This window comes from Magallana gigas, chromosome 10 (assembly GCF_963853765.1).
Source record: "Magallana gigas chromosome 10, xbMagGiga1.1, whole genome shotgun sequence".
Lineage (NCBI taxonomy): Eukaryota > Metazoa > Mollusca > Bivalvia > Ostreida > Ostreidae > Magallana > Magallana gigas.
Window position 1 is genome coordinate 18088569 of NC_088862.1, and position 17677 is coordinate 18106245.

At 33.0% G+C, this 17677-nt stretch overlaps 2 protein-coding genes across 2 annotated transcripts; both read right to left on the bottom strand.

Moving 5' to 3' along the window:
- Positions 1 to 214: 214 nt before the first annotated feature.
- Positions 215 to 2561, bottom strand: LOC136272448 (uncharacterized). The gene is made up of 2 exons (XM_066074029.1): positions 2465 to 2561; positions 215 to 2116 (listed from the first exon to the last, which is right to left on the bottom strand). The coding sequence occupies exon 2, from the start codon at positions 2107 to 2109 to the stop codon at positions 445 to 447; it is 1665 nt and encodes a 554-aa protein (XP_065930101.1). The 5' UTR covers positions 2110 to 2116; positions 2465 to 2561; the 3' UTR covers positions 215 to 444.
- A 6541-nt stretch (positions 2562 to 9102) lies between these two features.
- Positions 9103 to 11793, bottom strand: LOC136272421 (uncharacterized). Its single transcript, XM_066073964.1, has 2 exons — positions 11700 to 11793; positions 9103 to 11370 (listed from the first exon to the last, which is right to left on the bottom strand). Exon 2 carries the CDS (start codon positions 11361 to 11363, stop codon positions 9699 to 9701), a length of 1665 nt encoding a protein of 554 aa, XP_065930036.1. The 5' UTR covers positions 11364 to 11370; positions 11700 to 11793; the 3' UTR covers positions 9103 to 9698.
- Positions 11794 to 17677: the final 5884 nt, after the last annotated feature.

Here is a 17677-nt window from a genome sequence, read left to right on the forward strand (position 1 = left end):
CACCATGTTTATGTATAAACAAAATCAATTAATTAATCTAGTTGCTATACATGATTTCTTGTAATCTTAAGTTTACATGTACTGTACTGTGTGCATTCTACTTTTACAATAGTATATCATATATCATAAGCAAATATCAAATTAGTTATGTAAGTGTGAACATTTCCTTCGTACAATACAATACAGTCGTACAATAACTCAAAATGCGTGATGAAGTTTTTATTTGCGCTTTAACGCATGAATAGGCTAAGTGTATTCACATGAAATTGAACATCGCAGATTTTCAATACAATCATAATAAATTACACTGAATGTAAATATTTATTCATACATAGTATGAAATACACGTGTTCTGCACCCCTGATAGGAACGAAGTTTACTTTACAACAAATCATCAAATTCATGGAAATAGTCTTGCTTAATCTTTATCACCCAGTTTGGTGTCTATCTGAGAAATTTTATTTTCTTTTCATTGCCTTTAAAATGTTCTGATACAAACAGATTGTCATTATTGTCCACACATAAACTATACGGACTCTTCAGATCACAGTTATCAATGTAACGGAGAAACTGTCCATCCTGATCCAGAATATGGATACAATGGTTTTTACAATCTGCTGTTATGATACGACTCTGACTGTCTGTTGTGATACCAAATGGTTTAAATGGTACCTTTTTGGTAACTGAGGGACGACCGGTGTATCTCCATCTGAGCTCCCCGTCCTGATTAACCACCACTACTGCACCAGCCTTACAGTCAGCTACACAAATGTCATGGTTTCTGTTCTCAGTGATGTATTTAACATTTATATTCCCTGAGTACAGGGGTTTATCTTCATCATCAAACTGAATTGTTTGTTTTTCTGTAGATCCTGAGTAACGGACAACTTTGCATTGAGTTTCATCATCACTGTACATGGTAACCAGGATATCACCAGTAAAGGTGACACACAGTTTACTAGGCTTCCATCCCTGTAATCTGATCAACTCTTCTGTCTGTCCATTATTTACTTTATTCACTGTCCCTGATTTCCCGTCACTAAATAGTAAATTCCCATCATTGTCTACAGCTATATCATTGGGTCGTTGTTCTGATTTGTTGCTAACTGTATGAAGCAATTCACCTTTCATGTTAAAGCATTTGATATCCTTTGTCGATCCAAATGTCCAAACACAATCTTCATTTAGATAGGTGACGCTGAAAAGTCTTTGATACCCTGTCTGTATTGTGGCAACAAGCTCCGGTTCATCCAGTAGTTCTCTTACTGAAGTGTTGGGTTGGTTTAGTGACAAGACATTCTCTTCTGTAGCAGTAGACAAAGGAGTTATCTTCCCAAACATATTATACAACGTTTCATGGTCTAATGGTTTTGGAAAGAATGTTGGCAGTGCAATCTTTACTTTGGGTGGCAGCTTGCTGAACTCTTTTATCTTAGAGCTGTATTCAATGGTAGGAGATACTTCAGTGGATTTTTTGATTTCTTCTATGGCCAGTAATGTTTGTTTTATGAGAGCCTGTATCTGTTTGATTTCATCCAAGTGTTTCTGTAAAATGTCTCGGTGTTTTACTTTTATCTCACTGATTTCAGTTTTCATTTTATTGATAACAATGTCGATTTCTCTGTGCCATTGCTCTCCTAGTTTAGACATTGATGTCGTAAGTTTCTCATATCCTCCATCCAGGCTGGCAAGCTGATTTTCCAAGTCGAGTGCAATTTCTTCATAGGTAGGAGAAATAAGATTTTCTAACTTATTTGCCTCGTCCGCAATAGCATTTTTCTTTGTCGTGTAAACTTCGGAAACTTCTACAAAAATATGTCCTTTATGTGTTTGTGATGCAGTACAAGAAGAACAAACAAATATGTCGTTGCAATTCTTGCACTGCAAGTCACAGTTTTTGTGTGAATGTGTCCCACATTTTGGGTAAATCAGAGTTGATCTTCGCTCCCCAAAAGGGACTATTTTATGTTTGTCATATCCATCTGAGATGTGATCTACTACACATAGCTTGCAGAGGTTGACATGACAAAAGTCACAGTAACTGTGTACAATGGCGGTCTCACAAAAATCACATCGGTGCACATCCTGGGCACTAGAATGAGGATCCATCGTTTTTCTAAAAATTTAATGAAAAAGTTAAATGAAAAAATTAAATTAACTGTTTGTCTTTAATCCAGAAGAAAACGTAGGATTAATTGTTAATATATTAAGAGCCAACGTAAATAAAAACCGAATGTTGCAGCCCTGCTTTAATCAAGGGTTTACAATAACCAAATAGAATGATCAACTTGCGTTAACTGATAAGTATTTAAGCATAAAATATATATTGTTGAAGGTCAACTCTTACAGAAAATTAAAACGAAAGTACTTATAGTTGAGAGACATTAATTCAAAACAACCAATTTTACATGTAGGTATCTCAATTTCCGTCTAATAAATAAAGTCAATTATAAGCGGCACAAACCTTGTTTAAAATAAATCAATATACATATTCGTAGAATCGGAAATCAAACATACAGACGTGTACGCGTAACTTAAACATGGCTGAGCTTGCTTGTAAGGAATGTCAAGAATTCAAAACAATTAAGAGTTATTCCCCGTGTATTATAATTCTGTATCACCCCCCCCCTTCCTTACTGAACAGTCACGATGACTGAATTTCAAACGAAGTACATGTTGGAGTTTTAATAGATACTCTATACGGTATAACGTTACTATTCAAAATAAACCAATGCAGCATTTTATGCATGAATCTCATTATGCTTCTATTATGAAATCCTATAGCACGTACAATTCAGCGGCCCATTTTTTAAATGACACCTTGTAATGTAAAACTTCTTGCATTCTTTAAATAATACATTATAATGGGTATTTTGTGCAAGCTGCCATGTTTTACTAATTCTATTATTTCTTATTAAATTGACCTACAAGTATCAGAACAAAGGAGAACACGTGCCTAACTGCGCTTGAGTATTCTATGGGTTTAAAAATAAAAGGCGATTAATAATATGTAAACATTACACACCTACAAAAACAATGTAAATAAATATCCTGTAAACAAAATATCGTTTTATCCTGGATAAAAAAATTCCATGCAGGTTCATAGATTAAACCATGACTTCCTACATTTATATTTTGCCAGCTTTCTGAAGGCTGTATAAGCATACTGTGATAAAATTAAGGGATTCTTATAAAAACAAACAACTGAAATGGAGGTGAAATCCGATTTTTGAAAACAAATCGAAGATGCAGGAAGAGCTCTGGAGAACATGGGGGAATAGCTGTTCACTGTTCGAAAGATGTTCCAAGTATACAAGACGAATTATGAAGTTTTAAGATACTCATAGTTTCTCTTCTGTTATAAGCTGCTGAACAGCTTTTAAATGTCAAACTATAAATCAAGTTTACATGCACTTTTGTAGCGTCTGGTTGACATATTTTCGGAATGACAATGCATACAATCCAAAAGATGTGAAATGTGTTTAATATATCAAATTCTTGAATCATTGTTAAGATTACATGTGTTAGATAAATAAATGCTTCTTTATATAGGAAGTTGATATTGTTGACAATCCAAAATTCTCTAAAACAGTGGTTAAGCCTGGACAAAATTGCACAAACAGATAGATTTATTCAAAAATTCTCAAAACTTTTTCATTTACAAATTCAGAACACAGAGCTATGCATATAATTGTATATCTTGTCAAACTAGTATGTAATTTATGAAATAATTACCTAGATTAAGGTCTACGTACAGTGCATGTGTTCCATGATACTTACATTTATGTTCAATTTTCAGCATTGTTTACAAAAAATAATAACTCTGCAAAACGAAACCCCAACTGTAAAGATGAATGCAGGTATATGCAACCTGGGAGTGTACAAATATTGATTTTAATTCTGAGTCTCCATAAATATTTTCATAAATCTGGCTCTCACGTTACATATATACATATATAGAATATTTTTTTTTTAAAATAGGTATGTATGAATTGGCCTAATTCCTATTACTATTTAGAGTTTAATTACATGTATATTGTCGTGCTTGAAAAACATATAAAACAATGTACATGTAATATATATATATATATATATATATATATATATATATATATATATATATATATATATATATATATATATATATATATATATATATATATATATATATATATATATATATATATATATATATATATATATATATATATATTTTAAAAAGTTACCTATATTAAACTGATCATATTAGCATATGATATTGACCATTTCTTCTATTTTATTCTTGTATCAACACGAGAGTCTATTGTTTTTGTTGTCTTTTAAAAAAAATAAAATGTTTCCCCTGGTGGTTTTATGGATGGACGGAAGATTAAGTCATAACTTGGGAAACCCCTTCCGCATAAAACATGTCCTAATGTGCATAGTTGTACTCGAATAGCATACCAGTTTAAATGATGTTGAAAGTAGACCACATTTACTGCTGATTATGGCTTTAAAACGTAATGTTTAATATGTTGTACAAATGAATACATATTTTTTGGGAATATGATCACAATATACAGAAATCTCCTTTACATAGAGATGTAAAGTTCCGTCCCCTCTATAGCCATTTCGTATTGCTCAAACTTCACCAACTCTTCGTATTAGCTGTAGATCTGTAGCTCTCTGATTAAAAAAAAATCGGAGTGACAAACTGATTTGTCTATCCGAATTTGTTCAACCAAACAGCTAGTATACAGATCTGCAGCTAACTTCGTAACAAATGTACAATGGCCTTAAACCAAAGTCATATCATATCTCTTGGTTAAACTTAGTCAGGAGCATATTTTCTCTCTAAAGCCAGAGGTCAAGGTTCATTGGTCAGAGGTCAAAGTTGTATGAATTCTCCATGCAAAATCTTTGTCCAAGAATATTTTCTCTTCCTTTTGTGCGACTCATTCTTCATCTACAGTGTTAACATGAAGAATGCAGTGACCTTGAGTTGTTTCTAATGTCAAGGTCGAAACAACATTTTTTCTCTTTTCCTTTGCCCCTATTTGGTCATACATCTACCGACCACTCCCCCGGTCAAAATGAGCATAAATGAAGGATGTGCAAAACTCATGGACTTTGTTCTAGAGTGGTAGCCATGGAATAGCATGATAGCAATCATTGCCCCAAGCAAACCATCTCCCCCTTTTACACTATCTGACTCGCACTTTACCTTTTGAGATGGTTAGTACCCTATTTAGTTACACCTCCATCTCGTCATTTTCTAATCATCTATCTATCTTGTTTTAATTTGCCCCCCCCACCCCCAGTTAAAAGTTTTTTGTTGCCCTATTTTTCACGGTATATACATGCAGGATATAGAGATATGTAACAGGTCTGTTTAGTTACAGATTTCAAATCTGTTGTTAAAAAAACAAAACACCAGTATCATTTGTAAGTTCAATTTATTAAGACACACTTGGCTGGTTACCAGCCCTCGCTTCCTCAGTCATACACCACCAGTTTAATCTTTATATATAATACACACATATATATATACCACATTATGAAAAAAAAAAGAATACAGGAAATCTTTACAGACTTGCAATTCTGACAAGTTTATACAAGTGTGGACATATTTATTGCATTTCTATCCTTTTTTGATGTTCACCAGAATTGATACATACGTATACATCTAAATGACCCCTCCCCCCTTTTTTGACATTGAAAAATAAAATAAATAGATGGTTTTACATTTATATAATACAGTAAATGCATTTTTTTTTCAATTCTGACAATTATATTGATGCACCTGATTAGATACATGTATGTACTTGAAACATATGGTATATACCATAAAAGACAAAATAAAAGAAAACAAGCAGATTAAATAGACATGTTCAGATAATAATGTATTCTTTTATAAACCATCAACAAGACTTGAGAGCTAAAAAATATCAAATATTCTAGTCTATTAATATACTAAAAAGTAAAGAATACTGAAACAGCATTATGTAGATATAGACAATTTTTTTTAAAAAAAAAGAGAGAAAAAAAGAATACAGTTTTTACTTATTCAAAAATCAACATGTGAATTTGAAGGATAATACATGAGATTAAATTGACATATAGATCACTCAGGTTTAGTTTTCAGTCATTCTATAAGACTTGAAATGAAGAATACATAATGAAAACTGATTATAAAATTGTTAAGTAACAATAATAAATGAATGTATCATGGATTGTGCTTCAGAATAGAGAGAAATATTTAAAAAAATCTTCTCATGCATGCAAACATATTACTAGTTTATACATATTTATACATATTTGAAGCCATATTAACTGCTTTACTATTTCTAAATCACATATGTGGAGATTTTAAAACTGGCATTCATATTAATTTCATACATGCTGATCAGAATGATCTTGCTCAACAGCTTGAGGATATTGTCTTTTTTAAGCAATTTCATAAGTTCCAAATTCATTAAGTAGGGCTAGTGGGTCGTTGCCATTTTTAGACTATAACAATCTCCTTGAAACAAAGAGCTCTATACAGAGAATAGGCAAAATATCAACATTTTAAAGCTTAAATATTTGAATTTTTGTTTCACTAAATAATAGTTATAAGCGAAAAATATTACAATACAGGTAATTGTTTTAGCCAGATCTGATGGATAGTTTGTTGTTTCACAAGATACAATGTAATGGCTAATAGCAAAAAATATCATACTACCATTAACTTTTTTTGGACAGATCTAATGGATAATTTGTAAACCGCCCACCCTCCTAAAGTAGGATTGTTGTAAAAAAAAAAAGGTGTCTTATAGATAAACATAAGTAAATGTGCTTCAAAACTGATTACTTGTATTCCAAGTAACTTGTATTTGCAGATCAACCACATGTGTAAAGCAAACAGAACAAATTCTAAACCGAATTAAGCAGACTGAAAAAAAACAGGTGAGTGACAAATAATTTAGGTATCCAGTTATGATTTTTCAACATTACCTATGTTAGCTCTTGCTCTCCTTTCAACAGAGAGAGAGAGAGAGAGAGAGAGAGAGAGAGAGAGAGAGAGAGAGAGAGAGAGAGAGAGAGAGAGAGAGAGAGAGAGAGAGAGAGAGAGAGAGAGAGAGAGGGTTATATAATCTTGTCAGTCATATCTGGTCAAAATACACATAAAGGGTACAGCCTCTAGTACATGTAACATTTGCAAATTAATATATACATTCCAAAACATAAAACAAAAAATAACTTTAAGTTTTTACCCCCCCCCCCCTAAAAAAAAGTTGAAAAAAAAGAGATCTATAATCTTAAATGGTAGAGAGAACTGATATTTCATTTCCCCATTTTTTCCTTAAATGTCAATATCTTACTTTATATATCTAATTATCTATATTACATAATCATTGATATTCACGGAAGCTCAGTTGATTTATTCCTATCTAATTTTTCTATTAAAAAAATAACCCTCTGAAAATAGGAGGGGGGAGGCGGTTTTGGGTAGGCCAGACAAACAATATTAATGTATTGGTTCTGGAATAAAATGTTCAAAATCCAATGAAGTAGGCAGGTTTATTTTTTTATCGCAAGAATTGCAATGGGAAATAAATATTTAAACCTAAAATTGAGTTTTTCCCTTTCAAATTATCAGTAAAATTAATCATTGCAACAGCATTTGGCCTAAACCAGCCGTGCCTGAGAAACAAAACATTTATTTTTTTTTGCCTTAGCTAACAAGAACCCAGGACTAACCTTGATCACTTCTTGACCTTCTTCGTTTTTTTCCTTGATGTTCGTAGATATCATTAAAACGGTTTGTCACGTGTTACTTGAAATCAAATATGTTGTTATATATTACATATTTTTCACTGGTTATTAGGACGATAGCCTTCCCCCTTTCTCCGCTCATTGGGCAACTATTTTCCGTGGCAAAATTTAAGATCAGTGAAATTCTATATATCGGTATTCAACACCATGCGGAAGAAGATGGGAAAAATCGAATGTTTTTGTTGATATTGGTTTAATATGGTATGTTGTCATGTAAAGTACTATTAACGTGCATGTACCTGTATCAATAATAAAACTAACAACGATCTATTAATCAGAATATCACTGTTTTTTCTTTTGTCTATCTTGAGGGTGAAGAAGAATTGGTGGAATAACCACAGGCTCGAACCAAATACCCCTCGGTTTAAAACAATTTATGCTCTACCAAGCCAAAAAGTCAACCGACTAGCTTGTATTAGTAGAAGTGTAGCAGTACTGAGCCTATTATTACATTACCACAATAGTCTAATTGACCACATCTAGGCTCGAACTCAAGGCCCTTGAGTTTAAAAAACGAGCGCTCCGCCAACGGAGCCATGGGATAAGTACACTTGCTAGTACACTAGTAAGAAGCGTTTTCAACTTGTTATAGTCCAAAAACAAAGATTTATTTAGTTTCTTTCAAGAAACTCATTCCACAACAATTTTTTTTAGGTTTAAAAGTGCAAAAAAAGGGCTCACGGCGCATGGTCAATTTTTGTGTTATGTAAGCGATAAACCATATAAAGTCCAAAGTAACGTTTCTACAAATTGGACATAAAACCAACTAATATTGAAACTTCAAATTGACTTCTGTCATGATACATGCATGTATTTTACGTACCAAATTAAGACGTATTATATTGTTTTATTAATTAATTTATTTTATTATTTAAAAACTAAAGCCAGATAGTCCTCATTAAATTCACGATCATAGTGAGAAATGACGTTGTTGGGTGTCATGGAGCAACGAGAAGTGACAACAGTCCTGATTCAACTCAGGAAAACGTAGAAGCAAAGTGAAAATGCAAGATAACGCAAATAAAATGTCAAAAATTATTCGCACATTTGACATGCTTAAATGAAATACATTTTCAATTTTGAAGGGTATAGGAAACGGCCTTTTTTATATCTAGCAGCCCGAAATAAAATCAATTTTGATTTTTTTTTTATTTTTAATCAAAAGCATTATTCACGTCTTCTGACATTCAATGTTTTTCAAGAATACAGAAGAATACTAAAAATCTAACTTATAACTCTCAAACTATTGTGAGCAAATAAGTAAGCAAGTCGTATAAGAGCTATTCTAAAATGCACGATGAAAGGTACATGTACAAGAGACTCAACATGATATATTTACATTTTCCTGTGTCTTTGCCTGTGATAACACTACGTATCGATTTTGTACTATATATACATGATATAAAGATAGTGTTATCAATAAACTATGCATGCGTCATCTTGACGCCGTGTTTTGAACATTATAGTGCTCCATTGTAAACACTGCACTGTAAACAATTATTGGATCCTAATAGATTCAATATCAGTTGTAATCTTAAGTTTACATGTATTGTACTGTGTGCAGTCTACTTTTACAATAATATATCATATATCATAAGTAAATATCAAATTAGTTATGTAAGTTTGAACATTTCCTTTAGTCGTACAATAACTCAAAATGCGTGATGAAGTTTTTTTTGTGCTTTAACGCATGAATAGGCTAAGTGTATTCACATGAAATTGAACATCGCAGATTTTCAATACAATCATAATAAATTACACTGAATGTAAGTATTTATTCATACATAGTATGAAATACACGTGTTCTGCACCTCTGATATGAACGGAGTTTACTTTACTTACAACAAATCATCAAATTCATGGAAATAGTCTTGCTCAATCTATATCACCCAGTTTGGTGTCTATCTGAGAAATTTTATTTTCTTTACATTGCCATTATAAATTTCTGATACAAACAGATTCTCATTATTGTCCACACATAAACACCACGGATTCTTCAGATCACAGTTATCAATGTAACGGAGAAACTGTCCATCCTGATCCAGAATGTGGATACAATGGTTGCCAGGGTCTGCTGTCAGGACACGACTCTGACTGTCTGTTGTAATACAAACTGGGCAAAATGGTTCCTTTTTGGTAACTGAGGGATGACCGATGTATCTCCATCTGAGTTTCCCGTTCTGATTAACCACCACAACTGCTCTAGCCCCACAGTCAGCTACACAAATGTCATGGTTTCTGTTCTCAGTGATGTATTTAACATGTATATTCCCTGAGTACAGAGGTTTACCTTCATCATCAAACTGAATTGTTTGTTTCTCTGTAGATTCCGAGTAACGGATAACTTTGCATTGAGTTCCATCATCCCTGATCATGATAACCAGGAGATCACCATTAGAGGTGACACACAGATAACCAGGGCTCCATCCCCGTAATCTGATCAACTCTTCTGTCTGTCTATTCTTTACTTTATTCACTGTCCCTGATGTCCCGTCACAGAAAAGTAAATTCCCATCACTGTCTACAGTTATATCATTGGGTCGTTGTTCTGATTTGTTGCTAACTGTATGAAGCAATTCACCTTTCATGTTAAAGCATTTGATATCCTTTGTCGATCCAAATGTCCAAACACAATCTTCATTTAGATAGGTAACACTTAAAAGTTGTTCATACCCTGTCTGTATTGTGGCAACAAGCTCCGGTTCATCCAGTAGTTCTCTTACTGAAGTGTTGGGTTGGTTAAGTGACAAGACATTCTCTTCTGTAGCAGTAGACAAAGGAGTTATCTGCCCAAACATATTATACAACTGTTCATGGTCTAATGGTTTTGGAAAGAATGTTGGCAGTGCAATCTTTACTTTGGGTGGCAGCTTGCTGAACTCTTTTATCTTAGAGCTGTATTCAATGGTAGGAGATACTTCAGTGGATTTCTTGAGTTCTTCTATGGCCAGTAATGTTTGTTTTATGAGAGCATGTATCTGTTTGATTTCATTCAAGTGTTTCTGTAAAATGTATCTGTGTTTTACTTTTATCTCACTGATTTCAGTTTTCATTTTATTGTTAACGATGTCAATTTCTCTGTGCCATTGCTCTCCTTGTTTGGACATTGCTGTCGTAAGTTTCTCATATCCTCCATCCAGGCCGGCAAGCTGATTTTCCAAGTCGAGTGCAATTTCTTCATAGGTAGGAGAAATAAGATTTTCTAACTTATTTGCCTCGTCCGCAATAGCATTTTTCTTTGTCGTGTAAACTTCGGAAACTTCTACAAAAATATGTCCTTTATGTGTTTCTGATGCAGTACAAGAAGAACAAACAAATATGTCGTTGCAATTCTTGCACTGCAAGTCACAGCTTTTGTGTGGATGTGTCCCACATTTTGGGTAAATCAGAGTTGATCTTCGCTCCCCAAAAGGGACTATTTTATGTTTGTCATATCCATCTGAGATGTGATCTACTACACAGGGCTTGCAGAGGTTGACATGACAAAAGTCACAGTAACTGTGTACTATGGCGGTCTCACAAAAATCACATCGGTGCACATCCTGGGCACTAGAATGAGGATCCATCGTTTTTCTAAAAATTTAATGAAAAAATTAAATGAAAAAATTAAATTAACTGTTTGTCTTTAATCCAGAACAAAACGTAGGATTAATTGTTAATATATTAAGAGCCAACGTAAAAACCGTATGTTGAAGCCCTGCTTTTTTCAAGGGTTTACAATAACCAAATAGAATGATCAACTTCCATTCACTGATAAGCATTTAAGCATAAAATATATTTGTTGAAGGTCAACTCATACAGAAAATTAAAACGAAAGTACTTATAGTTGAGAGATATTAATTCAAAACAATCAATTTTACATGTAGGTCTAATAAATAAAGTCAATTATAAGCGGCACAAACCTTGTTTAAAACAAATCAATTTACATATTCGTCGAATCGGACATCAAACATGCAGACGTGTACGCGTTGCTTAAACATGGAATGTGGTCACCTGATATCAAGAATTCAAAACAATTAGAGTTATTCCCCGTGTATCATAATTCTGTATCACCCCCCCCCCCCCCCCACTTTCCTTACTGAACAGTCACGATGAATGAATTTCAAATGAAGTACATGTTGAAGTTTTAACAGATAGGCTACTCTATACAGTATAACGTTACTATTCAAAATAAACCAATGCAGCATTTTATGCATGAATCTTATTATGCTTCTATTATGAAATCCTATAGCACGTACAATTCAGCGGCCCATTTTTTAAATGACACCTTGTAATGTAATACTTCTTACATTCTTTAGATAAAACATTATAATGGGTATTTTGTGCATGCTGCCATGTTTTACTAATTCTATTATTTTTTATTAAATTGACCTACAAGTATCAGAACAAAGGAGAACACGTGCCTAACTGCGCTTGAGTATTCTATGGATTTAAAAATGAAAGGCGATTAATTATATGTAAACATTACACACCTACATAAATAATGTACATAAATATCTTGTAAACAAAATATCGTTTTATCGTGGATAGGTAAATTCCATGCAGGTTCGTAGATTTAAACCATGACTTCGTACATTTATATTTTGCCAGCTTTTTGAAGGCTGTATAAGCATACTGTGATAAAATTAAGGGATCTTAAAAACTAACAACTGAAATGGAGGTGAAATCCGATTTTTGAAAACAAAACGAAGATGCAGGAATAGCTCTGGAGAACATGGGGGAATAGCTGTTCACTGTTCGAAAGATGTTCCAAGTATACAAGAAGAATTATGAAGTTTTAAGATGTTCATAGTTTTATCTTCTGTTATAAGATATATATATCATTGAATTCGGAGTGTCTCTTATTAGTCCCCTACCGGTTTCACCGAAGGGAACTATAGCTTTCCTCTACGCGTCCGTCCGTCCGTCCGTCCGTCCGTCTGTCTGTCCGTCCGTCCGTCAGTCTGTCCCACTTCAGTTTTCCACACTTTTTTTTCTTTATGCGTTTGAGGAATAATATGAAATTTGCTGAACAGCTCCAAAATGTCAAACTACAAATCAAGTTTACATGCACTTTTGTAGCGTCTGGTTGACATATTTTCGGAATGACAATGCATACAATCCAAAAAATGTGTAATGTGTTTAAGATATCACATTCTTGAATGATTGTTAAGATTACATGTGTTAGACAATGCTTCTTTATATAGGAAGTTGACATTGTTGACATTCCAAAATTCTCTAAAACAGTGGTTTAGCCTGGACAAAATTGCACAAACAGATAGATTTATTCAAAAATTCTCAAAACTTTTTCATTTTCAAATTCAGAACACAGAGCTATGCATATAATTGTATATCTTGTCAAACTATGTAATTTATGAAATAAATATACCTAAATTAAGGTCTACATACAGTGCATGTGTTTTTTATAATACTAGTACTTACATTTATGTTCAGTTTTCAGCATTGTCTACAAAAAATAAAAAAAACTCTGCAAAACGAAACCGCAACTGTAAAGATTAATGCAGGTATATGCAACCTGGGAGTGTACAAATATTGATTTTAATTCTGAGTCTCCATATATATTTTCATAAATCTGGCTCTCACGCTATATAGAATAATTTTGTTTTTTTAAATAGGTATGTATGAATTGGCCTAATTCCTATTACTATTTAGAGTTTAATTACATGTATATTGTCGTGTTTGAAAAACATATAAAACAATGTACATGTAATATATATAATATTATATATATTTTAAAAAAGTTACCTACATTAAACTGATCATATTAACACATGATATTGACCATTTCTTATATTTTATTCTTCAATCAACACGAGAGTCTATTGTTTTTGTTGTCTTTTTAAAGAAATAAAATGTTTCCCCTGGTGGTTCATGGATGGACGGAAGATTACGTCTTAACTTGGAAAACCCCTTCCGCATAAAACATGTCCTAATGTGCATAGTTGTACTCGAAAAGCATACCAGTTTAAATGATGTTGAAAGTAGACCACATTTACTGCTGATTATGGCTTTTAAAACGTAATGTTTAATATGTTGTACAAATGAATACATATTTTTGGGGAATATCATCACAATATCAACGAAACATTACACAGAAATCTCCTTTACATAAAGATGTAAAGTTTTGTCCCCTCTATAGCCATTTCGTATATTGCTCAAACTTCACTATCAGGGTGTCTCTTCGTAATAGCTGTAGATCTGTAGCTCTCTGGTTGAAAAAAATCGGAGAGACAAACTGATTTGTCTATCCGAAATTTTTCAACCAGAGATCTAGTATACAGATCTGCAGCTAACTTCGTAACAAATGTACAATGCCCTTGAACCAAAGTCATATCACATCTCTGGGTTAAACTTAGTCAGGAACATATTTTCTCTCCATTTGGCACAAACGGTCAAAAAATACTCACATCAACAAAAGGATTTGAAGTTTCTAAAGCCAGAGGTCAAGGTCAATTGGTCAGAGGTCAAGGTTGTATGAATTATCCATGCAAAATCCTTGTCCAAGAATATTTTCTCTTCCTTTTGTGTCACTCATTCTTCATCTTCAGTGTTAACATGAAGAGTGCAGTGACCTTGAGTTGTTTCTAATTGTGAGTAAGTGGTATAAGAGCTATTATAAAATGCATGGTGAAAGATACAAGAGTACGGCGGCGTGAAAGGGCAAGAAACTCAAAATGATATATAAAGATATTTTTTTTTACAAACTACGCATGCGTCATCTTAACTTCGTGTTTTGAACGTTATCGTGCTCCGTTGTAATAAAACATAATTATGCTACATTTCTAAACCAATAAAATTCCAGAAAGGTATTCATCTATTGTTTAGAACGAGTATTTAAGCCCTCGTACAATCGTGTTTGGGTTTCTTCGCCACACCATTTAGCAAGGTAAATGAAATTGCCACGGTTTTGATAGAATCGTTATTATCAACTCAAATCGTTATCTACCTCTGTGCTAAGATGAATATCATTATTATTATCATCAGTTTTGATTGTTACTGTCAATCAACATTTTATATTTGACTATATATAAAAATTCACAAGCTTCCTTTTGAGTTATTGTCCACGGATAAAATATTTATATGATTAACTTAAAGTATAACTTTATTAGTTTCTCCTGCTTTTTCCTTTGTTACTAGCTTGAACTAACTTGTCCTGGTTCATTTTGTTATTTTTTTCGCAAACTAAAAAAAACGAGAGAATAACATAAATAAGAGGTTTGACGGCAATCTACTTTTAAATTAATGAATACATGTAAATTAAATTGAAATTAAATGCCAGTAACTTTGTTAGGAAAATGGGCCAAAAGGATACTTTTTTTCAGATTGAATTTTTATTTTGAAAGTAAAGATGAAGAAGTTGATGCTGTTAATGTAATCTGAAACCTGAAGTTTAACCTTATGAACGTGCCTAAGCGATTTATAACTTTTATTGATATTTTGGTGGCAAACTTATTTATATAATACTATTAAATTAATTTGTTAAAATAATTATATTTATCAGAGTGAACACTTACATGTTTTGTCAGGTGTGTGTTCAAATCAAAATTATTTATTGAGATTTCTTTTAAAGTACCCGTACGAAAATGTTGGCCGTTTTCCGGCTGGACTCATGGTGAACTTAGACGTATTCCGGTTAAAATGTAGCCGTACTTAGGAGTATCAAAGGCGTACATGGAAAACGCTCTGCATGTTAGACGGATTCCATCTTATTCATAACCGGACCTTACCTCAAACCTTAGCCGTATTTTCAGCATCTAGTCGTTTTCTGTTTAAGTAAACCGTATTATTTCTCACTGCCCGTTCCCCCCCTTACCATCATAAAATATACCGCCTTAATTAACCTAGCTAATTGGCAATTCTTTGCAAGTTATAATATAAAACTTACGGCTAAAACTTGGCCAAATCGTGTTAAAGGCACACAACAGTTCATTTTCTGTGCTATTAATAGCTCATTCTTATTTAAAATCTTCAAATGACACAAACATACAATTTGAAACAATGGTTTCAAATTGATAATCTGATGACACTATCAAACAGGTTATATATGTATTCACACAGGCTGGTTAATTTTATCTTGACCTCAATACACAGGCTGCCATTTGTAAACAAGCAAGAGCCGCAGCCTCTCCTTGTATTGCAAAGGGGCGTCAACAGGGAATTTTTTTCCCTATCATACTTTTAAACATGTACATACTTTTAGCCACAATGTTTAATCAATATAAATACAGGAATGAACTATGAACATGCTAGCATATTCATTGTACTTTTAAACTAAAAAATGTTTTACTATGGCCATCAAGCACTTGTAAACATAAAATCAGCGTTACCCCTTATCATATTTCTGGCCTCAAAGGCTCGCGCTTTGCGAGTTTTGAATTTCAGGGCAACAACTTTCCTGATCATCTTTTGTTACAAAATTTAGACATGGTAAACCGTTATGAGGATTATTTTGGGGGGAAATACAGTGAAAATTAGTTACAGCTATTTGATGTTAACCAAGTCTTATGGAGTGAAGCAAAGTGTGCGCGTTATGTGGACTAAAAGACATGAAGACAGGAACCTTAATGTTAATATTGAAAGTAAGTCAATATAAATTTTAATTATGTTCATGACTTTATCAATAATAATACTAAAGTACAGTTAGAATTGTGCTAATTGTATGTGAAGAAAAAATAGGTTTAAACTATTCTTCATTTAGACAGTGCGTAAATGTCACACAATGTATAAACTATAGAAATCCCTTCATTCCATTAGATTTGAAAGCTGTTAAAAACAACTGATATTATGCCAAACAATTAAAAACAAGGAAAGCAACAATACCAACAAGTCATTGGGAGGGTGGCAAGCTGCCTTATATTTAAGCTGTCCTAGTATGAGCATTGAGAAACAGCCTGAAAAAATAAAAACTAGCTCAAACGCAGAAGGACAATGGACATGGGAGACTAAAAAGTAGAATGTCAATCATACCACTTACATGAACCCCACCAAAATCAAAGTTTTGAAAGGTAAGGATTGGATCTCTTTTTATTTGTTCACATTGTTGAAAGGTATTCTTTATAATCATGATAATAACAAAAAGGTATATATGTATATTGATATATTTATATTTGATCGAGTGTTTGGTTATAAGTAATGCTTTATCAAATTACATGTATTTTTTTTCAGAATATGTGAGAGAAGTATTTTTAGTGATGTAATTACCGAAAAGATTCGAGGAAGATCTGAGCTACTCTAGAAACTTTTTAAGGAACTACCTGTACAAAAGAGTGAAAATGTGGACTGTAAATCAAAAATTTCAATTTGTTATATTAAGTGGAAGGCAAACATTAGGAAAATATGAAGATATTCTGGATGTAATATCTGTATAATGATGTGTTTAAAAAAGGAAATACACAGGAATTATATATGGTTTTATGTTTTAAGTCTGGCCACTGATATATAAAAGAAATGAAGGCAATGATTCCATCCCATCCGGTGCAAATTTAAAAGGATTTAGTCACCGAATTCAAAAGCATAAATCAAAAGAAGTTTTTCTGTCCGCATCTCTACCCTAAGGCAGATTCGGACGCAACCTTGTATTAAAGCAGATTCCACCTTATAGTAAGGCGGATTCCACCTTATATTTAGGTGGATTCCACCTTATTTTAGGGCGGGATCTTGCGTATTCCACCTTATATTAAGGCGGATTCCAATTTATCATAAGGTGGATTCCACCTAAGATTAAGGCGGATTCCCGTTTGTTTTAAGGCGGATTTTTATTACCCGGAATACGCTTAATCTCATTTAAATATTTCGAGCCATATACCGCCTGGACTCCACCTGGACTCCACCCTGAATCTGTTATATTAGTTGTACATTCAGAGGAATGAAAGACGGAATC

Coding starts and splice junctions, on each gene's coding strand:
- LOC136272448 (XM_066074029.1), bottom strand. CDS start 2,109: ATGGATCCTCATTCTAGTGCCCAGGATGTGCACCGATGTGATTTTTGT.
- LOC136272421 (XM_066073964.1), bottom strand. CDS start 11,363: ATGGATCCTCATTCTAGTGCCCAGGATGTGCACCGATGTGATTTTTGT.